We start from the raw sequence: 25,773 nt of genomic DNA on the forward strand, positions 1-25,773 counted from the left end.
AGCTTGGGTTTTTGGAATGATAAATGTGCTGTACCACGGAGGCAGTTCTGACATTGCGACTGATGACAGAAGGAAGAATTGAGAAAAATTAAGCCGCCTTCGACATTACAAAATGATGCAAGATGTTCTAAATTCCGAGAAAAATCGGATTAAGCTAAAGGGAAAGACATGTAATATGCAGTATGTACAAGAACCAAGAGGGGAAAATAGGCGTGGAAGACCAAGAACAAAGTGCTCGCATTAAAAAGGGTGTACGATAGGGATGCAGTCTCGCCCATACTGTCCTAGAAGCAATGACGGAAATAATAGAAAAGTTCAAGAGTGGGATTAAAATTCAGGTTGAAAGCGTGTCAATGATAAGTTTCTCTGATGTCATTTCTATCCTTAATGGAAGTGAAGAATAATTATAGGCTCTATTGAACGAAATGAACAGAATAATAACTACAGAACATGGACTCAGTGTAAAGCAAAGTCGGACGAAAGTAATGCGGAGCAACAGAAATTAAATTAGCGAAAAATGTAACATCAAAATTGGTGACCACGAAATAGACGAAGTGAAGGAACAGTGAAACCTTGGAAGCATACTAACATATGAGTGACGAAGCAAAGAGGATATAAATAGCAGACAAACACACCCACAGAGGGCATTTCTGGGTGAAAGAAGTCTACTATTACCAAACGTAGATCTTAATTCAAGGAAGAAAATTTTGATAATGTATGTTTGGAATACAGCATTGTATGACAGTGAATCGTGGACTGTGGGAAAAATGAAAAAAAGTGTAGCTGTTTTGTTTGTTTCATTTTGTATTCTTGCTTAACTTTCACGTGTGTATGTATTGTGAGCTGAACCGTCTCTCAACTGAACAACGCAAGTGATATGCTTACGTAAATACTATCTGAGGAAACGAGTCACCATACTGTGTAACTGTATTCTATTCAACTTTTTCTAAAAATAATTAGAAAACATAGAGATGAATACTAAAGAAGCTATCACGTGAAACTCTGTATTGCGCAGTGCAGTGAACCATACTAACGTGCATGACGTCAGAGTATGTGTCTTGCAGTTCTAATACACAGAACCAACAGAATAAAAACCCTAGACAAAATTACAAACTGAAATTTGAAAGAATAAGCGCTCAGAATTCTTCTGTTAAAATACCCTGCAAACTTACCTACACAGATTGGCTAAGTAAAATACTGAACATTAAACGGCAAACACGTAAACATGTAACACTCCACTATGAGAGTAAGAATGTCTGACAAGAAATGAGATCAGAATTAAATTTTAACTTAATTCTGACCATATGGCTGACCCTGATCATAATTTTGAAATGCAACGTCTAACTGTAAAAAAGTTATTGTGGCCCGAGAGTAACGTTAAAGCCGGCCGGGGTGGCCGATCGGTTCTAGGCGCTACAGTCTGGAACCGCGCGACCGCTACGGTCGCAGGTTTGAATCCTGCCTCGGGCATGGATGTGTGTGTTGTCCTTAGGTTAGTTAGGTTTAAGTAGTTCTAAGTTCTAGGGGACTGATGACCTTAGAAGTTAAGTCCCATAGTGCTCAGAGCCATTTGAACCAAGTAGCGTTAAACTGGTCCATAGTGATTTATCTTGTGGAAACCAGTTATAAGAAACCTTGTCAAAGTGCAGTGAAAAGTACAGCAACTATGCTAAGCACGCCATAGTTACAGCTTGAACAACTATGATCCGCTAAGTGAAACTGTAATAAGGGTACGGTGAAAGAAACTGAACCTACTGAATGATACAAGAGAGATTAGCATACAACAACTGTATTGTGGGACTGACTTGTAACTTTTACAACAACCTTTACAAAATTCAATTATTATATAAAAAATATAACCCTGTCGTGCAATTCGTTAGTGAAATGGTAAAGGAGCGGTGAATCTATAACGCTGAGTCCAAGACCTATGAGCAGATAATTTTGCATAATATCGTTTCGACAGTCAAACTAACAGACCGAAATCAATAAAAAAAATCATACTGATTCTCTTTCACAGACTCATTAAGTACGAGCAAGCAATGCAGCGACCACATTAATTGGATATCTTCACACTCCTAAAATCAATCTTTACAAAATCTTATTTCCAAAAATCAGCATCCCCTGTGTTTGCATCTCTATGTGCCGCTAATTATTCTCAGACTTCTCAGCAGCGTGACCGACACCAGACTCTCTCAGTCAATACTTCTCGAATGCTACATAGGCAACAACAATACTACTGACAACAAAAGATCATACTGCTTGTACTCAGAACCTCTGTGGCATTACATATCGACTATTAAAGATTTCCGTTTGAAAAGTATACAGTGTACAAGTATGATTCATTGAATAAAAAGAGATCGCATATCGCTCTCCTCGAAAACTAAACACAAGCTAGAAACCTTGCAGAAGAGAGTGGAAGCGTTTGAGATGTAATGCTGTAGAAGAATATTGAAGATAAAGTGGACTATAAGATAAGGAATGAAGAATTAACGAAGAAATGAAGATATGGAAAACACTGACAGGAAAAAGGGAGATAATGATAGGACTAATGTTAAGACATCAGGAAATAACTTTCTTGGTACTACAGGGAGCTGTAGAAGGTGAAAGCTCTAAAGGAAAATGGAGACTGGAATACATCCAGGAAATAACTTATGACGTATGGGATCTGAAACATGGCCAGTTTGAGAGTATTTTCGTCCACGCAAACAGTAAGACGTCATTTGGAGTATCAAACGTTTACTACTTCTATAAAGGCATTGCCATCTGGGACACATAGCTCATCAGTAACAATATATTCTACATAGTTAGCTGACCGGAAACTACGATCTGTTTATCGCTAAATTTTAATTTACTCACATACGTCTGTTTCCAACCGCAAAACTGTCTGTGGTGACGTTACTCAGTATTAGATATTCGTCAGACAAGATGGCGAAAGTGTACAGTTGGATGATGTAGGAAGTTCAGTCAGTAGTTTACGGAAGTGATTTGATATTCGCGGACAGACTTAAATACCTACTTACAGCGGGAGTTAACACTTACTGTACACACAAATGGCACAGGGCTGGTTATTCTACTTGTATAACACATTACTGTCAAGCGAGATTACAAGCAGGTTTATTAAAAGAAAGACATATGATGTAGGTCTTACCATCCGTGTGATTCCTTGGTGAAAAGGTTAGGAATACGCAACTGCAATGGAACTTTTTAAGAAAATCGGTCAGAATTAACGATTTTTCTTGAATGTTGAGATGTCTGCGAGTTCCAGTTGTTTTAGAACAGCACTGAACCATTATTAGTAAAATGGTCAACAACTGAAATGATTTATACATCGTGCCAAATTTCTTCGCGGTACTTCCTTCTGAACAAGGCTGATACTGTTTGTGTGATACAACATAAGAATCTCCAACTTTTCGCTTTGTTGAGTCCTGCTCCTGTTTTATGGTTGTGGATACTGTAGGAATTTCACGACTTGGCGTGTAGTTAACGGTATACGCGAATAGAAAGTAGTTAGGCACTTTATGGTAATCACGGCTGTGTACTGAGCAATATAGATCTGCCAGCAGGAGCCTAGATGAAGTATTCAAATATAAGCAGGTCCTGAGAGGCTACTGTCAACTGTGACGCCTTACAGTTAAGAGCTTTTATGTACCTACGTGTTATGGCAGCCTGCCATGTTCCAATATAGTCTCAAAGCGCCGCTGTACGTGTTGAACTGTGCTAAGTCAACATGTAAACACTGTTAAATCGCCAAAAGGCACTGGCTTGCATCACAGCCAGCCCATAGAAATTGCTGCTAATGGGATAAAGACAGTGCTCCAAACATCCCATAATTGCTATTCCTTTATGTGTCGTTACTGGCCTTTTCTCCTCCACGATAAACTTTCGGCTTACTTCTGTCTTCAAAATCTTGTAAATGGGTAGCACCGACACGGAACACACTGAAGCTAATATCCATTCAGTACTATTGATGCGGCATGTTGGTATCGTACACAGTTCGATCGGTGTCCTTTAAAATAACGAAAGAACAAGTTTATAGAGTGATTCAGCTGCCCAAACCTATGGGTTTTATGCAACACGCTTCAGAAATATTCATATTCTCACTCGAATGTGCAGACTGTAGGACCCACAGAAAAAATTAACGGAACCTTTTTGTAGGAAATTTAATGTAGTCAAATTTTATATTGTATATGTTTTCGCTGGAGACCATAGTTTTTGAGTTATTCAAGAAAAATGTGTTTGGGGATCACTTTTGTGCATCTTTCTTGAATAATTCCAAAACTACGGCCTCTAGTGCAAACATTTCCCAGCATTAAATACAACTGCAATAAATTTCCTACAAAAAGGTGTTGTTCATTTTTTCTGTAAGACTAATAGTTTATGCATAGCAAGCGAGAGAATGTGGAAATCATGCACGTGATATTTGAAAGTGCTGCGGATTGCATAGAACCCCTAGGTAGAGGCAGCTGACTCATCCTTTATACACCTGGAAACAAGGTTTTTGACAGGTTGAAGTTTGAAGAAAAGTCGCAATGTATTTCAAAATCAATATTATGTTACGTCTATGACTGTCATTTGCATTTTATAAACTCTACGTACCTTCAGTGTGGTTCAATAGCAATATTGATATGGTACGCCGCATTTTGGGATGCTGTAATCATCACATGTCCATCTATTAGCTACAAATTACTTTGCGTGACTACATACGACACAGGTGTGGTGGTTTTGTTGTAGACTATGTCTGTGAGGTTAGGAGGCAGCGTTTTGCCGATAAAATTACTGTAAAACAGCATTCAAAAATTTTTGTCCCTTCGTCATTTATTCTATGAAAGTACTCATTAATTACGTATAGTGTAAATATCAGTTCCAATGTCTGAAACATAAAGTACTAAACAGAAACAATAACAAAGTTTGCACTTCCACTGAGTTACGTCAGTAACGAAATCATACATGGATGTACTGATAACACGCTTAACTGGAAAATAAATGCACTTCCTGACAAAAAATGGAGCAGCCAGTAGGGGAGAAAGGAAACGAAATGAAACTTCACGGATTGAAAGAATATTTATTGTAATTTTGGCGATTACAAAATCAAGTCAGAATAACAACGAACTTGGCAGTATACGCCCACGTGTCATTACGACGTTCCATCCCCTCTGGCCCGGGTGTAAGCACTGATTCGTTTTGGAAGGCTTTCATAAAGTCTTTGTCGACTCTGCGGTGGCAGTCTGGTCCACAGCTATTGTATCTTGACATCCTGATACTGTCGCTGTGACAGTGGAAGTCAGGGCTGGTCCCACACATGTTTTATTGGCGACAGATCTGGGCGCATTGACATACGAGGGTTGCCCAGAAAGTAATGCATTGCATTTTTTTTCTCAGCCGAAAACAATGCTACGAATGCGAAACGTTACATACGTTTTATTTGAAGTTTCCTGAGTGAGCGCGCCAAGTTTCCGTCACTTCCAACAGATAGCGTAGCTGCAGGATGGTTTCAAAATGGCATATATATGTGATGTACGTTACAGGCAACGTGCCGTCATTGAATTTCTCACTGCAGAGAAAGAAACTGTGGGGAATATTCACACACGCTTGTGCTAAGTCTGTGAGGCATCTGCTGACGACAGTAGTATAGTTAGTCGCTTGGCATGGAAGATGAGGTCATCAGAAGGCGGTTCGGCGGAGCTCCACGATTTGCAGAGGTCGGAGAGGCCATCCACGGCTGTCAGACATGACATGTTGCAGCGAGCTGATATTGTCATTCGCAAGGACAGACGTACTATGACTCAGCAGTTGGCACTGCATCTGTCAATTAGCAAAGGAAGTGTGGATGAAATTTTCCACACTGTCGGATATTCAAAAGTGTGCGCAAGATAGGTCCCGCGGTATCTAACGGTGGATCACAAATTGCACAGAAAAAACTTTTTTCGTGAGTTGTTCTCACGTTTTGAAGCTGAGGGTGGGGGTGGGGAGCTCCTTATCCCGGATTGTGACAGGTGATGAAACCAGGGTTCACCATTTTGAGTCCGAAACAAAACGACACTCGATGGAATGGCGACATTCCCACTCCCCACAGAAGAAAAAATTCAAAGCAACTGCTTCCGCCATTAAGGTCATGATCACCGTGTTCTGGGCCAGTGAAGGTGTGATCCTCATTGATGTGGTGATAAGAGGCGCTACCATTAAATCAGAAACATATGTCAACACATTAGCAAAACTCAAGACGCGCTGCCGGCGACTTCGGCGCCACAGCAACCATGGAGATGTTTTGCTGCAACACGATAACGCTCGACCAACACAAGTCCGAGGACTGGTGGACACATCACAAAACGGGGTGGGACAGTGTTACCCCATCCACCCTACAGCCCTGGCCTAGCCCCCTCGGACTTCCACTTGTTCGGGCCATTATAGGATGGCATTCGCAGAAGACATTTTGAGGACGTGATTCACACAGTAAAGCACAGGCTCCAGCACGAGGACAAGATTGGAACCTACAGGGCATAAACGTCTCTGTTTCGCACTGGAAGAAGGCCATAGAACGGGATGGAGATTACGTGGAAAAATAGGGTGTGTAGGTAAAACACCAGTCTTTCGAGTGTATAATCCTCATTTTGTTCAATCAGGAGTTGTTGAAGGAAAAATGCGGTGCATTACTTTCTGGGCAACTCTCGTACGAATATCTTTTGCGTTATGGAAAGCAGAGAGGTCTGTAGTATTTTTGTACACCGAATATCGTATTATAGGCGAAGCACAGTTTCATTTTTTTAATGCTATCTCCCACAGTTCGTGAAGCCTGAGAAGGTGCACGATACTTCATATGAGCTTAGCGAGGCAACTTCGCGCTTCTTTCACGATCAGAGTAACGCGATTTTGTTAACATTTCTACAGCAACGACAGATTTTTGCGGCAGTTCCAGGGAGATAGGCTCTCAGTTAGTGTTGCGGCTGTCTTTTGCACTTTGCTGTTGAAAAATGGTAAGACATGTGTCAACACTCAGGGATCTTCTCTCGCCGAATGGAGTGCAGTTCAAACCCAGTCTTGCAAATGGGGAGATTGATGGTAATATAGGTGTCAGATGTGATTTGAGAGACTGGACTTTCACTGTATCTTCTGTCTCGAATATCACACATACGTTTGACATGACGAGAGGTATTAATGAACATCTCGGAGTGCATGCTAGGTGACACGAGAAATGTGTGTATGATATTTTGCTACTGGAACAACACATATAGCTCATGGTTTAGGAACAGCAACAATATGAACCAGGTAATGTTCTGAATGCAGCGTTCGCAAGATATGTACGATCATTCTATGCTATTTTTCTCCACTCCATTTTGCCAAGCACATACCCGGTGGTTATTCGATCACAGAGGTCCAGTGTGGGCTGTAATTATCGTATGATAGCGCAACTTCGTAGCTAATCTAACGCGTTAATGCGGAACCGGTTTACGCTGGAAAGAAATTAGTTCCGATTTTGGCCACCAGGTGCAATCTGGTGCTGTGAACGCAAGAAAGACGTATAGAAATGTTTCTGTATGTAATGGATTAGGAATGGAACGTGAGCAGAAAAGGACAAACAAGTGAGGAAAGCCTAATATTGAATTTATTAAGTGCCGTTTACACAATTTGTTCCATATGAGTACTAGAGACGTCGACGAGATGCTAAACACCCCAGATTTGCACCTGATCGCCAAAAGTGGAACTAATATTTTTCCAGCGTAAATCGGTTCCACATTAACGCATTAGCATATCGACCAAGTTTTCCTGTCATACGATAATTTTAGCCGACACTGGACCTACGCGAGTAGCTCCGCCTTAGTTAGAACCACGCAGCAGTTGTCTAATACACTCCGGAACTTGCCGCTCTCCTGAACAACTCTGCAGTCACAAGGGTCATCAAAGTTAAACAACACTTCACCCAATACACAAAGCCATGGACCAGCAACCATGGACAACAAACGACTACCCGTCCGCTGTGGCTGAGCGGTTCTAGGTGCTTCAGTCCGGAAACACGCTGCTGCTGGTCGCAGGTTCGAATCCTGCCCCGGGCATGGATGTGTGTGATGTCCTTAGGCTAGTTAGCTTTAAGTAGTTCTAAGTAGAGGACTGATGACTTCAGATGTTAAGTCACATAGTGCTTACAGCCATTTTTTTAACAAACGACCAGAAGGTACGTATGTACATGACAGTTGTAGATTTTGGGGCTATTTTATTAGTATGGGGTCGAATGAACGCCTTTTAAAATGAGCTACGGGTAGGTCTCAGGGATATGAATTACAAGTAGGTCTCAGGGTTATGAATTTTTAAATGATATGGTTTATCAGAGTTTTATTTATTAAGATTGTGTATTTGAATTACAAACTAGTTAACAATTGGATTTTTAAACTTTTTTGCGGTTAAATAAAAATCCTTGTAACATTTAGAAGAAAGCAACGTTCCATCTTCCACGCGTCGTCAACGGTGGGGAATGAGTCAGTGGTGCAGTGGTTTGAAGTTGAGCCACAGCCCGTCCTTGCAGAGCCGGAGGACTGCCAAAGGGTTGATCCTGATGGTCTTCGGGGTGCGCGCACTGCAGTGGATCTCCGTGTTGAGCACGATGGCAGCCACGCCCATCTTCACCTGCGACAGCGCGAACCTCTGCCCTGTCACAAAGAGAAATCTCACTGTGACTGTGTTGTCCAGCAAGTGTCGAAAAGCTTCAGTCGTAAGTGAACAAATATTTCGTGTATGTTACCCTCTATGTAGTAACCACATCGTGTCCAGCGAAGGAGCCCCTGATTTCAAAATTAAATACCTCGAAAACTAACATGGCAATTGCCCAGTCCGACATGCCGAAACGTACCCTGAAATTTTTCACATGGATAGAGAATACCGAAAGAAATGCACTGTCAAAAGTTAAGTTGCTAAGGCGTACTTCAAGTATATTTAAAAAAAAGGTAAAGATACTCATTTTTGCTATATGAAGAACCGTTTATAGCAGCAGTTTGTACGGCCCTTGCTACCCAGCACGTGAATTGGTGAATAAAGCAGATGCAGCTGTAAAAAGGCAACGTGGTGCCGCGTAACGCTAAATCCAAAGTACGCACACGCTAACTTTACGCTCTCAAACCAAACCAAAAATTTCTCAGCTTACTAATTTTTTGAATAACTTACAATTCACATTGTCAGCTAAATTGTTGCAGATGTAATTGTTACTAACAGAGGAGAGAAAATCAAGGCAGCGTATAATGTTCATCACAAACGACTTTCATCAGTCCGACCTTAATTTTTTGACATTAAATATTTTACAATCATTCCTGTAGCACAGTCCTTAAGAGTTCAATACTGCATATTTTGCTAACAATGAAACAGTTCCTTGTTTATTCCCTGTAGTCGTCACAAAAATACCAAGTGCCTATTGGATGACGAAAACCAGGTACACGTGGTAAAAGAAAAATGGATGCATTAAGGCACTTCACAGTAATTACTAGTTTGACTTAGACAGAATTGGGATGGAGTGAGAAATGGTCGTGGCCGTTGTTCTGCATATTGTGCTGCATACTAGCGATACTTGATCAAATTAGTAAATCGTGGAGATGCAAACCGACAATGCACAAATGACTAAGTTTAACAACACTGCTCCATTGATAAACGTGAAATGATAAAAAACTCGAAAATTACACTGTCTGACAATTTCCTGAAAAATGCTTTACGCTGTCGAGACTTCTTTATAGAGAGGCTGAATTACACTATTTGTTCCGGATAGAATCAGAATTATATTAACAGCCTTTCTGCCGTCCAAGTGACAGAGGTCAAAGGCCAAGAGTCCTACAAAAGTAATTAATTTTTTTTTGAAGCTGGTAAGAAGACGTTTTGGATGATATTCTGAAAATTTTTCTCGGCCATTTTTTTCAGATTTTACTACGTCGACTACAAAATTTTTGCTACTAACCAGACTTTTTTATAAAATTTTTGGCCCTGAATTGCTTTGAGGTACCTGAAGACAGGTATAAAGCTGCAAAAACCGATACGATCACTGGCATTGTTATATACGAATACGTCATAACATTCACCGACTGCAGATGCAACTCTGTCTTTTTTCCCTCAAAACGATGAAGTGCGGTCTGCACGCCATTCTGCCACGAAAGCTAACTTGCTTCATACACAGCAAGAAGCTTCAAATTCTTGTATAGCATTAGCTTCTACAGTATTAGATATTATTCTATAGTATTAATTATTAATGGCATCTTTTATTTATAAAAATCATAGTTATATACTTCATAATTTTCTGTGTAATTTCCTGAATCTGTTTAACCAGATCGAGGAAGCCTGTACATCAGTAATGTTCATCTTACTCTCGTAAACGTCCTTCAGCAATGGTGGATTGACCCTTACGAACTGTTCTAAACCTTCCAAATAGTTTTTCTTTCAAATTCCTGCGAGTTTCATTTTGGTGCATATTTTGTATGTGATGTAAACCTTTCTTCCATTTATACAGTTCACGTTCAGATTTTACTAAACGAAACTGACTTTGAACACTGCTTAACTTCAAGCGTTTTCTCCCTAATTCATTTAATCAAAAAATGAACAATGTTATCTTTATCAGTGAAAGCTATTACTGTACATTTTTTCTTTGGGTTAGATACTGTGGTTTTGTTCCGGACTATAATTAGTACAACCATAATTGTTCGAACCATAATTCACAGAATCGTCCAAGCTACTTCCGGTTTCTTCTAGTGTTTCCATAGTTTTTAGCGAAAAATCGACATCATTCGAATGAATGTCCAAAAAATTAACAAATAAGTAACATATAAGTAGGTCTTCGGGAGAAGTAGGCGATTTCGGGTGAATACCACATTCTTTGTGTTTCATCTATGCAAGTTTGGAAACCTGAAACATTAACTGGATTCCGCATTTATGTGGAACTCTGGAACCTGCACAAAGAGAGATATTATTAGTATTTATATACGAAGAAGCAAAAAAAGAAATTCAGCTTTATTGCTGTTGTGTTTATAGTTCCGCGTAGTCAGCGCGTACACAACTTTCCCACTAGAGCGCGCCCCGCTAAGTACAACAGCGCAGGCGCAGCGCTCGTCCGTCTCCGCACTACGAGATGGCGCTGTCTTAGAGACGGACAAAATTCTGCTTCCGCCGATCCGCGTGTTAATATGTAGCGCAGCCAATGAGATTGCTGCTAACGTAGAACCTTTTCTCCTCGCGGATCACACTCGCGCAGTGATACCTGGACGCGCGAGGTGTTATAATGAGTGCACAGACGTCTGATTAGTCAGTCTGCATTAGTCTGTAGTCAAGTTTGTCTGCGCCTAATAAGATTACCATATTCCTGTACATAGCCATGAAGATAAATGACAAGACACTTTGTCAAGTATCAGAGATATGTGAGAATAAGATTAACGTACCAAGACCAAAGGAACTTCAGATTGTCAATTGTAAATAGCATCCAGAATCAAGTTAAATAATTTTATGTTGTTACTATTTTAATAAATGTGTGTGAAAATTAATCAAGTTCTGTTTACAGTTGGTCACCGTCAATCTGCTACTCTAAGCGTGCAAGTGGCATTTCTATCGTCTGACCTAACGGCTGAAGATAAACACGCCACGATAAGACCACGAGACATATTGCTGACACTCGCCTACTTAGTTAGAACGACATGTCAAATAATCTGATGGTGTGTGTACCGAAGGTCTTACAGTACGCACACTGCAATTGCCATTTTTAACACTTAGTGATACCAAAAAGGCAACTGATAATTGTTATGAAAATTCAGTGAGTTGCGAATTCGAGCGAATAGGAACTTGTAAGGTGCGCGCAATTCATTACCAGATGATAAACACGTTTCTGCGTCAAACAATCGATGCTAGTCAATGCCGACTATCAAGCGCCTTTAGCGCTAAATGAGTGAAGTGTAAGCGGGAATTCGTGTTTGAAATCCATCGTTTCCAGACGGAGCTGTGAGTTATGCCTCGTGTCATACAGGCTGGGTGAACTCCCACCGCCGTGGGTTGACTCTCAGCAAAGCTTTAACGATTTGTGACAAATTATATCCTTCACAGTGTTTTATAAAGGTTTATAGTGTGGCGTATAATTTGCGTTCTCGTCAACCGCGCCGGCCACCCACTTGAATGACAGTGTGAATTGTGTGTGTTAATCATTGTTACAGCAAATGACACAGTACCAACAGTAACTAGAAGAGTGAGACGAGAGTAGTGTCTTCCTCAAAATTGTGTTTGATCAGCATATCAGTCAAACGGAGTAAAACATCCTGGCACTAGTTATTGCAACACCCTCTATCATTGTGTTGTTGAGCAGCCACATCCTGATTACAAACAACTCCCGAAGCAGCTAGATATTATTAGCACTTATCTATTAGGTCACAGTCACGCCAGAATTAAAGTCGGTCTGCTATTTTGGTATGTAACAAACGACGTCATATTAATTGGGAGTGTTTCAAAATGTGAACTATTGTGTGAGAAAAATTGTCAATGAAAACTGAAATTTGCTTTACGAATTACAATCATATTGTGTCGTGTTATCTGCTCACAGATGTGCCGTCAGCTAGGGGTATGAGCCTGCCGTGTTGCGGATGCTCTGTATGCTACAGCTACGGCAGGGGTTCATATTTCTCGATCCGCCTGGCGAGTTACGAAATTGGAAATTTTCAACATTTAAAAAAATACTTTCGAGCTGTCTTAGCAACAAAAATTATGACATTTCTTTCTTTCAGTATATTTTTCCTGTATAAAAATTTCAGTTCCCTTGTCATATCGACAGCAAGTACATCAAAAACTATGTTGATTGTAAAGCTGTAAGAATCTGATTGAGTAGTTATGTAGAAATTTCGAAATAGTTTGAAGAGCTGGTAATAGATGTCATTTTATGCTGTGCAGCTTGTACAGGATCGTCGTGCATTATTAAACTCGTCCCCTGCAAGAAGTGTTTGCAATAACATCACAATCTTTTCAAAATCTCCACCATTCACAATATGGGGATGACGCAAACGAACTACGAATTTTCCATCACATCCGTTTCAAGGTTGTCTAGCATGGTGGGACGGTTCGGTAGGCGGTGTCGTTCAATGTGCCCCACAAAACAATAGTCACAAGCAGTCAGACTGGGCGAATATGAGGCCAGTCCATCCCTGCGCCAGTAAATTTCCAGTGATCCAATACAATGACTCGATTTATCAAGAAAGTGAAACACCTGTGAGCCGTGGTAAAAATTGCTGTTTTGAAGAATGCGCCGCAGCGCGTAGTGTGAAGCAGTCGCCCTCCGTTTCTGGCGGTGGCGCCGCTGTGGCAATCGCAGCTTTGGTGTCTCCCTCTGGTGGGAAAGGTTGCCTGTTCACGTGTATTTAAGGGGCGCTATGAGCTCGCCAGTGGGTCTGTTTAGTAAGTCTGGGTCAGTATCTCGTCCCCAGCCTGCTAGCCTGTCTCTCGTCCGCATTTGTGAGGCTGTTAGTGTCTGTCTGTCGTCCGGAGTGCTAGTATGTCTTTCGTTCGGATCAACCTTTAAGGCCGGCAAAATTAGTGTTTCCACTCCGCCAGTAAGAGAACTCAGCGAGTGGTCTGCCGGTCGGGGCTGAGTTCCTGCATCTCCGCCTGCGCGTTAGGCCGCCGGTCTGCTCGAGTTTGCTCAGGCAATGGGCATTGGCGGTTGGACCGATCGGGTGGTCGGTCGCGCACTGAGACACAAGATGACTTGTCCGCCTTGAGCGTCGGCGCATGTGAGGTCGCCACGTGAGTCCAGTGGGCCGCGGCGTATAGCGAGGGGTAGTGGCTTCGCGGTCGACACGAGAGCAACAGGAGGCAACCCACGACATCAGTCTGGCCGGTGCGAGCTGCGACGCCGTGAGACGGGAGATCGGCGCGCCGTCCTGCGTCCGTTGAAGCGGCTGGCAGCGGACGATTCGGGAGAGCGATTTGGGGGTGCTGCGCCAGGTCTTCTCGAGAAATCGCAGTTTATTAGAAGTTAAGTGATTCGTGATATGTTGTTTGATTTAGTCTTGATAAATTCTACTTGTTTTCTTGGTGAGGTCACCAGTCGTTTTGCTTTGGGGTCGTCCCACCATTGTACTCCGTTTGCTTACCCGCAGGAAGGTGGTTGTTTATAAATTGGGTGGTCCGTTTTTCCCTTGTGGAGTAGGGCCGGGTTAGAGCAACCTGCGTTTCGGGTTGTTCGGTAATCTCCCTATCAATCTACCGTACGTTAATAGCTGCCTCTGTCATGTTTGTCGGATTTGGTGCGTTAACGAATATACGCTTGGAGTGTGACGGCCTAATATCTGAAATATGTTTTGATCTTTGGAAACTGATATTATTGCCTATGATCTTGAGAGGCGGTATCTGTGTACTATAGAGCATCTTAACTATTGTTTGGCCAACCTTGTAGAATTTTATATAAGATTGCATTTCATGGACTTTTATTTAAATGATCATTTTAGTATATAAAGTTGCCACCCTTTCACCGTAAGACTTTTCTTAGAAGTTATAATCAAGTTGCACCTTCGGTGGCAAGGTTAATATTTTAATTGTTAGTGTTTTGTACCATTTCCATCTCTCCTACGGGGGGTGCATAGTTTGTGTGCTTGTGTAAATTGTTAAAATTCTTAATTTAAAGTTATCTGGTGTGTTGCAGATTTGCACCAGTGTAATCTTTCAGAGGCTGTTGTGAGCGGTCGTAACTATGGCCGTGTTAAAAGGGAGCGGCAAGATTCTCTGCCCGAAAGCTCATACAGTCAAAACTTGTTTCTTTCTGCCTCTGAATAAATTGTAACTTTGATATTTAGAGGGTGCTTTCTGATTATAATTTTAAACCTGTTTCTTTTTTAAAAAATGCTTTTAGGCACTATTAAAGTGAATAAAATTCCCGTTTGTTAAAAGGAATTTGGTTATGATTTCCTCAGTTACTCCCTGGCAAGTACTTCCATGCTTACATAGTGTGATTAAATGTGTTAATGTTCTTGTTGAATCGCTAGTAAATAAAATACATTCTTAACAATATTCTTGGAAAATAAATCACGTTCAACCTGTTAGGTGCTACTTTGTTTGGCTCCATTTTGAACGAACCACACGGCGCCTGCATCGAGCAGTCTTCTCTCAAACACGTCACAAACTTAACGGCCTGATGTTTTCCGCAAACTCGTCCTGCACCACTAAGTGGGCTACACCTGTTAGTGTAGATTCCGTTTTGCGCTCACACTTCAACACCTGATCTCTCGCCTAGGAGAAAATAAGCATTAATGGCTTGCCCTTGCCACATATACTTGGAGGTACTAACCAACTTAAAAATTATGGCTATAATTATTATTCTGAAGATGACTAAAATACCGATGCAGTGTTGTTCAGTACACTGTTCTCAGTCAACAATAGAAATACCTGCTCTTATACCCATTACACCCAGTTTAATAATACATACGATACACGAAGGGAAAACGCTGTTGCCAAATACTCAAAAAGTTCTTGACCTATTTATTTCAAAATTTCACTCAATTCTCTAACAAACGGTCAGACAGAAGTACGCAGTTCATTTTCTTTAAACAACATGAAGCGGTTTTCTGTAAAACTGCCTGCGAGAAAGGGAATGTACTGTGCTGTGCTGTGAAAATGTACAACCTAGCAGCGCGGAGTGGCCGCGCGGTCACAGGTGCCATGTCACGAACTGCGCGGCCCGTCCCAACGAAGATTCGAGTCCTCACCCTGGCATGGGTGTGTGTGTTGTTCTTAGGATAAGTTAGTTTAAGTAGTGTGTAAGTCTAGGGACCAATGACATTAGCAGTTTGGTCCCTTAGGAATTCACACACACAGAATGTACAGCTTAGTTTTATTTCTCATATTCAGTTTGAACTATGATAGCAGGATATTTAAGTCATTAGACAGAGTGTTTCTTCTACATATATTATTTCTCCTTATACATAATTTTAAACAAAAATTGCATTTACAACAAAGTGCTATTTTATTTTCCTTCTCAGTCAGTTTTAACAGAAAACAGGAAATTTGTATTTATGTTATATTATTTTATGTTATGTTAACCGGGGACCTAGAAGCGACGGAGAGGCTCCGCCCCACCGCAGCCGCAGTGGTCCACAACTCCAAGACGACTACCGCAGTCCACTTCACCCCTCCGCCGCCCCACACCGAACCCAGGGTTATTGTGCGGTTCGGCTCCCGGTGGACCCCCCTGGGAACGTCTCACACCAGACGAGTGTAGCCCCTATGTTTGCATGGTAGAGTAATGGTGGTGTACGCTACGTGGAGAACTTGTTTGCGCAGCAATCGCCGACATAGTGTAGCTGAGGCGGAATAAGGGGAACCAGCCCGCATTCGCCGAGGCAGATGGAAAAACGGCCTGAAAACCATCCACAGACTGGCCGGCTCACCGGACCTCGACAAAAATCCGCCGGCCGGATTCGTGCCGGGGACCGGAGCTCCTTCCCGCCCGGAAAGCCGTGCGCTAGACCGCATGGCCAACCGGGCGGACGATTTGTATTTATGGTTTATCGCCCTATGATTAGAATACTACTACAGAATCTTAATGATACGAAAGTTTCTAACCCTACATGTTAACAGATTAAAACTACGTGAAATACTGTCATGAAGCTACTATCCTAACAAGTCCAGTAGTTACAGGGGTCTCTCTCTGATCCGCATGTACCAATGATCCCAACCATTTTATCCTCCTATTTTAAGCTACTGCAGTTTCCTATCAAGATTTTGTTTGCTATAAGAATAAACAAGGCTCGAGATCAGAGAGAGAGAGAGAGAGAGAGGAGGGAGAGGAGATAGAGAAGGGGATGAGGAAATGTACATAGAGGGGGAGGAGGAGGAGTGGCCAAAGAGAGAGCGGGAAGCAGGAAATTACTACATACATCCAATTCCAATTCATATTTAGGAACTGAGACTCACTGCCGGTTCTCTATTACCAGACAGATTCTAAGGTTGCCAGATATATGCCTGCCTGCAAATCATATTTTACCCATTTCCCTTACATACACCGTTCTCGCACAGCAGCCGCCATATTTAAGGGTAGCTCCGACTACTTACCAATGCATGCCCGGGGTCCTGCCCCGAAAGCCATGTAGGCCAGCTTGGCTGTGCGATCCTTGTTGTCGGGCGAGAAGCGCTCTGGGTCGAACACATGTGGGTTGGGGAAATACTGCGGGTCGGCGTGTATGGAGCTTATGGGGAGGACCACTGCCGTGCCAGGCGAAATCGACACCGTCTGTCCCGTGGGCGCCGTCAGATTGTATGGGGCAGTGCAGATTTTCTCCAGCGGGGCAAACGGTGTGTGCAGTCTCAGGGACTCTGGAACAGCAGGCGTGACCGCAGTTGATTACTGTGTACCATCAAGCATTTTTCCAGATTTGCATTGTGCAGTGTTCTCATTTACACTGATGGAACTGTACACAGTTACACCATGAACATCTTGACCGAATGCTACAAAACCCATACTCCAGTGTTGCAGTGCATGTCGGACAAAAATCAAAGTAGTGCCATACTCAAGGATTGAGCTTGGTGGGGAAGAAATCGTGCATCTCGGTTCTAGGCAATGTCCTACGGAGGTAGTTTGCCATTGCTTTCCTCCGACCTGTTATGACATGTCAAGTGTGTGTGCCGTGTAGATGACTGTGGAGTGCTTGTTTATTGCAGTGTTGGGTTTGTGTTACGAATGAAGGAAGGGGAGAGGGTGAAACATGGTGCCAGCATAGACTATAAGCCTCTTGAATAGCATCAAGGGGGTCACCAAGCTTAACGTCACCATCCGAAGGACAGGTCAGAATCAACAAACACATGCCTTCACTTCATTAGCCACTGCAAAGAGAATTGGAATTTAATCTAGGAAATTGGCCCCAAGTCTGATTATCAGAAACTCTACAGCATCACACCTCCTTCCATTTGATGTAAAGGCAAAGGGCAGCAGTACATGGCGTAGCCAGGGCTCACCCAATCGCTTACTAGACATGGTCAGCATTGCTTAACTTCCATGATCTGACGAAACAGCTGTATTCAGTGAGGCAAGTAGAGAAAATAACCCATTCCAAAAGATGAAGAAGGATATGATTATCTGATAGCTGTAGTGTGTGCCTAATGTTGCTGGAACTTTGCAGACAGAGACTGCAGCATAGCATGTCCAGAAGATGACCACGTGCTGGTTGTTGCCATCTTTTGGATTTTGAGAAAGGTTTACTCATTGGGATGAGGGACAAGGAATCATCATACTGACAGATCACACAGACAACTGGCTGTAGTGCAGTGCCAGGACAGAGAATGCTAACAAGAAGGATTCAGGGCAATAATGTAGCATAAAGATAAGGGTCCGGTCCTTCAAGAGCGTCTACATAGCGAAAAGATTGTGTGGTTGTTCGACTGGCTCTGATGAATAAACACATGACAAAAGGTAAAATTCAGGCAGAGGTTAACTGCAGAGCGTCACCACGAACCTTTGGGAAGAAATAACTGGAAACTGAGTTGAGGTGTAGAGTTGCTATGCAACGTTTAACGCTGACAACAGAGACGTTGAGTGTCAATGTATGGTATTCAAAGATGATTCGCGCTCTTGTCTTTGGAGGTCAGATCGATGCCAGTGCGCCCACAGACGATTTGGTGGGAGGTCGGATGAAGCAGCTGTTCTCAAGACTCCTACTGCTCCATCTCCTGAAATCAGTGGGAGGAGAGCTATTGAGTACGACAACAAGACTTTTTCTGCAATAGTCGAAGAGAGAGAGAATGGTCGCCAGTAAATGGCGACCGCGGTAAATCCTGTTTTGTATCCTGCATGACCTAGGTACAAAACAGAATATTCCAGCAGGACAATGCTAGACCCGCACACTGCAGTTCACACGAAAACACTTTGAGGAGTGTATGGATCCTGGATTGGCTTTTAAGGTCCCCTCATTTGTCACCTAGAGCTGACCGGGGTGCCATGGGACGACATACCCTTCTTTCTTTCCAGCCTCAAGCCAGCAGTCATCATGAAATGGCACAGCATCCGTTTCAGGCATAGTAAGAAGTATTTCAAAATGACGTTCAGAAGCTGTTTCATTCCAAGCCACAACATACATATATTCGTGCTCATTGGGGTCTCACATTACAGTGATGTTGATGCTGGACATCAGTTCCGAATGAAATGAATGTTTAATTTTTTAATACTCATTATGTAATGAACATTTCCATAAAGTTTGATAAGTATTGGACTAATGATTCATGACGTAATATTTTCATTGCAGTCGAGAAGCCAGTCATTGTACTGACAGTGGACAGAAACGAACCCAAATACCTGCCTATCACGTGCAGTCCTGTTCCCCACCACTCCCCTCAGCCGCCCACCTCAAATAAAACAAACTGACTCACAGAATCAACTGGCTGTAGGCCTGCATGTCAGTGGCTTGATCATAAGGGTACTTGCTGGAGATGAGTATCTAAATATGAGTTGTAATGTGGTTCGCAGTTTCGATGTGGCACAATTGATCATCACTTAGTTTTTTGGGAAAGTACTATGTAGATGAATTAATGTGAAACGCTTACTGTTCATTATAATTGATTAGCCAATCGTAGTAGGACGTCAAGAAGACTGTGGAAGTTTCAACAAGTTCACGAAGAAAGAGAAGAAACAAAACTGACATCCACTAAACCCCAAGGAATTGCTAGCATATGGAGAGTGACAGACTCGATGAAGACAAGATATCTGATGAGCTTACAAGTGTTAATTTTAATGTTACACAGGTGTCCACAAATTTTTGACTGGATATCAATGGGCTAAATAGCTCAGTACTACTGCATGACGATTACGTTGTCCCATCGATAGCTTTAACTAAAACGAAATTTGTCGGGTCACAGAGTTGATTTTCCTATCATCAAACGAAAGCTCTTACTGCAATTACACCAGAATCAGCAATTATTATTTACAGTGCTATGTCTCCTGAGGGTGACAATTTCTTTGTGCGGTGTGTTTATCATCTTCACTGAAGAAAAGGGTTATTATTGCATGAATAAACCATTACTTAAGAAGCTTCTTTTGCTCTGATAGTAGTACGTTGCAGCGTTTTAGTGACAGTAAACGAGATGCGCTCCTCGCTCACCTGAGACGACCATGTCGAGGTAGGAGGCCTCGTTGATGACGTCATAGCCGAGCTGGCCGCCATGCTTGTTCACCGCCTCCTGCAGCTCGCGACGCAGCCGCTGTTGGATGTCTGGGTGGAGCGCCAGCTCGTACAGCAGGTAGGACATCCCTGTGGAGCTAGTGTGGATGCCGTCAGCCACAAACGTCATCACCTGCGCCGCGATGTCCAGGTCCGTAAAGACTGTGTAACAGTAGGAGACATTTTCTGACTCCAGAACTGACTTTCGTGTTAGTGGTCTCACTGGAGGTAACAAGTCTGTTTAATGTTACTGTGTTCTTACCAAAATTTTAGTTTCTCTCCCGTTATTGAGTTTATCAGACAAAGTTTCCTATAAAAACTATATGCTGTCTTGCATCTCTACTCAACTGCTCAACAAGAAATCTACAATCTTTAATAAATCTACAATTGTTACAAATACAGTGACATGCATAGCCACCACGATAATTGATTAACACAACAAAGCGACGGCCACAGAAATATTGGCATCCGCATTTTTGAGACTCTATACTCTAAGAAAAAACGAAAGAATAGGTGTCCCACTCATAAATGGCCCGTGGAAAAGTGTGATAAAAATTTTGGTGAAAGAGAATATGAAACGAAATATGTACGTGACATACGTTTGTGGTTGAGAAATGAGGGGATAGAACAAGAGACACTGGAAGTAAGCCACCTCCATGTGGACACACAGTTTAATATGGCGCTCTATGTTCGTGGACGTAGCTGCCAGATTATTTGATTTCACGGTGGATGTTCTTATGGAACTCGTCGACTAGGAAGCATTTGTGAAATGTGGCAACACTGAGGTTCCGAGATTTTGTGGGCGACGCTGACAATCGTGTCTTTACCTCACACACCCTTTCTTCTGATAACTGCGGGCGCCTCCCGCCGTGCAGATCTAAGAATGTTTTCTTTATCTCCATCTTCGTCACCGAGTCTTGAATCTAGTGTTTAAATGGTTTATGTCGATCACCGAGTCGCTGACATGGCTTAAGGGAACAACTTACCCAACATTGTTTCGCCAAGAAAGATTCGCTCCTCCACAGAACATCGATAAAGCGGCAGAATGAAACATCAATGTAAGAAGCAAATCGCACAGAACACCATGAACAGTAAACCAAGCTACTCTGAAACACGATACCTACTCATAGCTTGCAGAATGTCGCTGTCGCCACATTCCACAGATGCTGCTACGTTGACAATTTATATGAGAACATCCTCCGTGAAATCCAGTACTCTGGTAGAAACAGTCACAAACACGTAGCACCGTGTTGAACTGTGAATACAGGTGGAGGGAGGTCACTTCCAGCACCTTTTGTAATGTACCTTCATTTCTCAGCCATGAAGGTATGTCATTTACAAATTTGGTTTCAAATCCTTTCTTATTAAGATTTTTATAACACTTTTCCCAGGGCCTTTTACGAGTGGGACACCCTGCACTGAATGTGTGCTTTATAACCCGCTCTAAAAAGCTTTACACCAACTGTATATCTGCTAAAGTCTATATATTTAGATTAAAGAGAAGCAGAGAATGAAATAATAAGAACCATGAAACAAAAAATAATGAAGTGGACTTCTGTATGAAATGAATACAAAACAATAATCAAAATAAAGACAGTCTCTTCGAATGTACACATCTGTGAAATAAACGTCTGCTACTGGGTAAATCAATACTGTGGTATTCATCCTGTGAATTGCAGATTAAGCCTGTTCCGTCCTATAATGGCAGGCTCCTGAGGTCACGCAGTGTGTGAGGAGGGTTCCTGCGAAGATGTTGGCCCCAACAATGATTCATGTCAGTAGACATCGCTGTCCGTTGCAATTATCTGGTTCCTGGAGGAAGGTGTGCACGAGGTGAGTGCGGTGTTCTCGTGCGACGGGTACAGCACTTGAAATGTTTATGGATTTGGACAATAGGCTGAAGGATTCTGTCTCAACACAGTACATAAAACTATCCTCAGTGGCCACCGGACAAGTTGGATATCCATGTTAACACAAAATATGACTGACCAAGCTCTATAGTTAATTTATGGGACTGTAGACCATAAATGTCCATTTTTACCTAGCCGCCTCCACTTTCATCTACGGTCAGATAAATCCTCTTCTTGTTGAGACGCGTACAAGACATAACTGATCCAAGTTCTCTTGCAGGTGATCCAGTGTGCACTGTGCCCGCATCACATTTCTGGGTGTTTTTTTTACTGTTGAGTGTACTGGACAATAAACGCCAAATTGATCGTGTGGAGGTATTTGCGTACTGCCTAGGTAGGTACAGTTCTCATATCTTGTGGTTACCACACCCCACTCTCGCCCACAGCTCTTGCAATTCCGAACGAAAATGAAATGAGCTTGCCCCAGTTTGTGGGTGCGGTAAACGTCAACAGGCTTCTGGTAATTTAAACTGATAACCTATTCAGTATTTGATCATCTAAGACATCGGCAGTATTCTTACTTGTAGGGACTCCACACTTGTTCGATAGTGGGAAACGTGGGAGGATATCACAGCTCTAATAAGAGAGAAATAAGGAGTAACAAGAATATTAATGTATTTTCAAATTAGTATTAAGCAAAACACACTCCTAGAATGAAGGCTTTCACGGCAGGTGTTGTCATCACTTAACTCTTCCGGGCTGAAAGGCCGTGGTACATACATAAGGCTCTCCCCTGACGTTTTGCCTTCGTCTGCGGAAGGCATCCTCCGAGGACAATCGGCGAACTGCCACAATATTTCGCTGAGGGTAGGCATCAGTGATATTACGCAACGAAAAACGCCACAGAGCACATGTACTGAAGCCGAGTACACAGACAAAGCTGGAGTGTTGCCAAACACATGAGAAGGCAGGGACCAAAGCCTAGCTGCCGAGACATTGGTGATGACACTGTCTTTCCGCCAACAGAGGTTACCTACTTTGGGCCAGTTCCAGTCGTCGACAAGGTGGTGCTACCTTTATCCTCATACATCCAAATGAAGAAAAACGACCGTTTAAACCTGGAGTAGGTTTAAACGGTTGCTGTCGTTTTAAATATACTACCAACTCCTCCCGAAATGATGGCAGCCGCAATCTGTTTTCAGATTTTGGTCCTTCAGTAGGTTAGGAATCATTACGTGATAAAGTCTTTTTTTCTAGGAAATTTCGTTAAAGGTCTAATTCGTCATTAAATTTCCAAGGAATTTGAAATAAAAATGGTATGGAAAACATGGATGCTTTGTTGGGCTGTTTATTAGCAAAGATACTGAATCTATCGTCTGACTGCTCAGAAAGTTCTCGCCTCTGAGTTAGTAAAACCAACTCGTAGTAATTTTAGACGAACGAGTGCAATACTCGTTGTCGTCACAGGACAACAGTAAAAGTAAATCGTACTAATGCAGGACGAGCAAGTGGAATGCTCGTTGCTTGCACAAAAAATGAGTAAATTATCCCTCTAGATGGCCTCTGTGCACAGCGGCAACATCAACACAGTGAAGTGAACCAATTGGATAAACAGCAGGTTATATTTATTTTTACCCGGTCGGCTTATCAGAACAAGTTGTAGAACAAGTTAAAGGATCCTGAAAACTAAACCAAGAGTGAGACTCACAGTTATTTGCTTGTTCTACTGACATATAAATCACAATTACATTAACAGAGCAAAGGTCTATACAACTCATCAGTCAAATTACAAAATGATGCTAACATTGTGGGGAGGTATGGACGACTGTATGGAATACACGGAACAGAATCTACGTATCTGGGCAGCTCTTGAAATTACATTACAACAAGAAGTCACACATTACAACCAAAGTAAGCAACACAAGTTGCGTGGCAAAGTAAGCAAGAAATGAGCTTCACAGAATATGGATCACACTGTCACAGCTACAACACTTACATTATCCTAAACACTTGTGTGCTCCAGTCAGCATGAGACAGCTGTCAAATATAATCCTCTCTCTAAGACGGCCAGAAGCAGAATGCCCAGACTCAATGTCCACAGCCCTACTTTCAAAAAACTCTGTGTGGAGGGAACGACTCCATGCTGCTGCCAATGTGATGGGTGAGAAATGTTAAATTTATGAAAAAGTAGGGGCAAGCGCACTAAGTTTCCTCCATTTGAATAGAAAATGCAGATTTCTACACATTACGTTGGTACTGGGTTTTTGGTAAACTTTACGTCCCAAAAGTACTGTCCACAGCGATGCAGTAGTATGGACTAAAAAAATTTTTTAGAGTGAATGTAAGTGATTCTCGCACACTGGTTGGACCACGCTGTGGCGTCTAGCTCTTTGAAGTATATGCAGAAAGGCGGAAACGCCATGCTCAATTATTCTCTGCGGACTGTGATGTGGCCGCAGCATTCACTGACCACAGGGGTTGCAGGTGCCTGCCTGGCATTCGATAATTGTGGAGCAGGTCACTTCCCAGATTCCACGAAACTGCCCGCATCCCCAGTGAGGACCCTCTTGACATAATGAAATACACAGACTGTCATCTGCCACCAAAGAGGCAGCAGAGACGTTTCCTAGGTCACACCATCCCTGCATGGCATGTGAAAAGCTGCCTTTCCATTATGCTCACTAAAATAACTGTGAAGTCGTGACAGAAAATGAATTAATATCTCATAGCGATATGTGATAGTAACGTTACAGCTCAGTACTTCCTATTCAGTTCCTATTTTGCTTGCGGCATTGTGTGGCCGTCCTCACAAGCGTCTCACCACTTGGCGGTTCTACACTGCTGGCCATTAAAATTGCTACACCACGAAGATGACGTGCTACAGACGCGAAATTTAACCGAGAGGAAGAAGATGCTGTGATATGCAAATGATCAGCTTTTCAGAGCATTCAGACAAGGTTGGCGCCGGTGGCGACACCTACAACGTGCTGACATGAGGAAAGTTTCCAACCGATTTCTCATACACAAACAGCAGTAGACGGGCGTTGCCTGGTGAAACGTTGTTGTGATGCCTCGTGTAAGAAAGAGAAATGTGTACCATCACGTTTCCGATTTTGATAAAGGTCGGATTGTACCCTATCGCGATTGCGGTTTATCGGATCGTGACATTGCTGCTCGCGTTGGTCGAGATCCTATGACTGTTAGCAGGATATGGAATCGGTGGGTTCAGGAGGGTAATACGGAACGCCGTGCTGGATCCCAACCGCCTCTTATCACTAGCAGTCGAAATGACAGGCATCTTATCCGCATGGCTGTAACAGATCGTGCAGCCACGTCTCGATCCGCGAGTCAGCAGATGGGGACGTTTGCAAGACAATAACCATCTGCACGAACAGTTCGACGACGTTTGTATCAGCATGGACTATCAGCTCGGAGACCATGGCTGCGGTTACCCTTGACGCAGCATCACAGACAGGAGCGCCTGCGATGGTGTACTCAACGACGAACCTGGGTCCACGAATGCAAAACGTCATTTTTTCGTATGAATCCAGGTTCCGTTTACAGCATCATGAGGGTCGCATCCGTGTTTGGCGATATCGCGGTGAACGCACATTGGAAGCGTGTATTAGTCATCACCATACTGGCGTATCACCCGGCGTGATGGTATGGGGTGCCATTGGTTACACGTCTCGGTCACCTCTTGTTCGCATTGACGGCACTTTGAACAGTGGACGTTACATTTCAGATGTGTTACGACCCGTGGCTCTGCCCTTCATTCGATTCCTGCGAAA

General features: G+C 42.7%; 1 protein-coding gene across 1 annotated transcript in view; it reads right to left on the bottom strand.

Moving 5' to 3' along the window:
* Positions 1 to 8,308: 8,308 nt before the first annotated feature.
* The window catches only part of LOC126412703 (probable cytochrome P450 6a13), a 117,282-nt gene continuing 99,817 nt past the window's right edge, over positions 8,309 to 25,773 (bottom strand). The window contains exons 7-9 of the mRNA XM_050082420.1: positions 20,073 to 20,294; positions 17,038 to 17,298; positions 8,309 to 8,639 (exon numbers count right to left, since the gene is read on the bottom strand). Coding sequence (XP_049938377.1) covers positions 8,470 to 8,639; positions 17,038 to 17,298; positions 20,073 to 20,294 — 653 coding nt within the window. The 3' untranslated portion in view covers positions 8,309 to 8,469. The remainder of the gene's footprint in view (positions 8,640 to 17,037; positions 17,299 to 20,072; positions 20,295 to 25,773) is intronic.

Source organism: Schistocerca serialis, chromosome 7 (assembly GCF_023864345.2).
Source record: "Schistocerca serialis cubense isolate TAMUIC-IGC-003099 chromosome 7, iqSchSeri2.2, whole genome shotgun sequence".
Classification (NCBI taxonomy): domain Eukaryota; kingdom Metazoa; phylum Arthropoda; class Insecta; order Orthoptera; family Acrididae; genus Schistocerca; species Schistocerca serialis.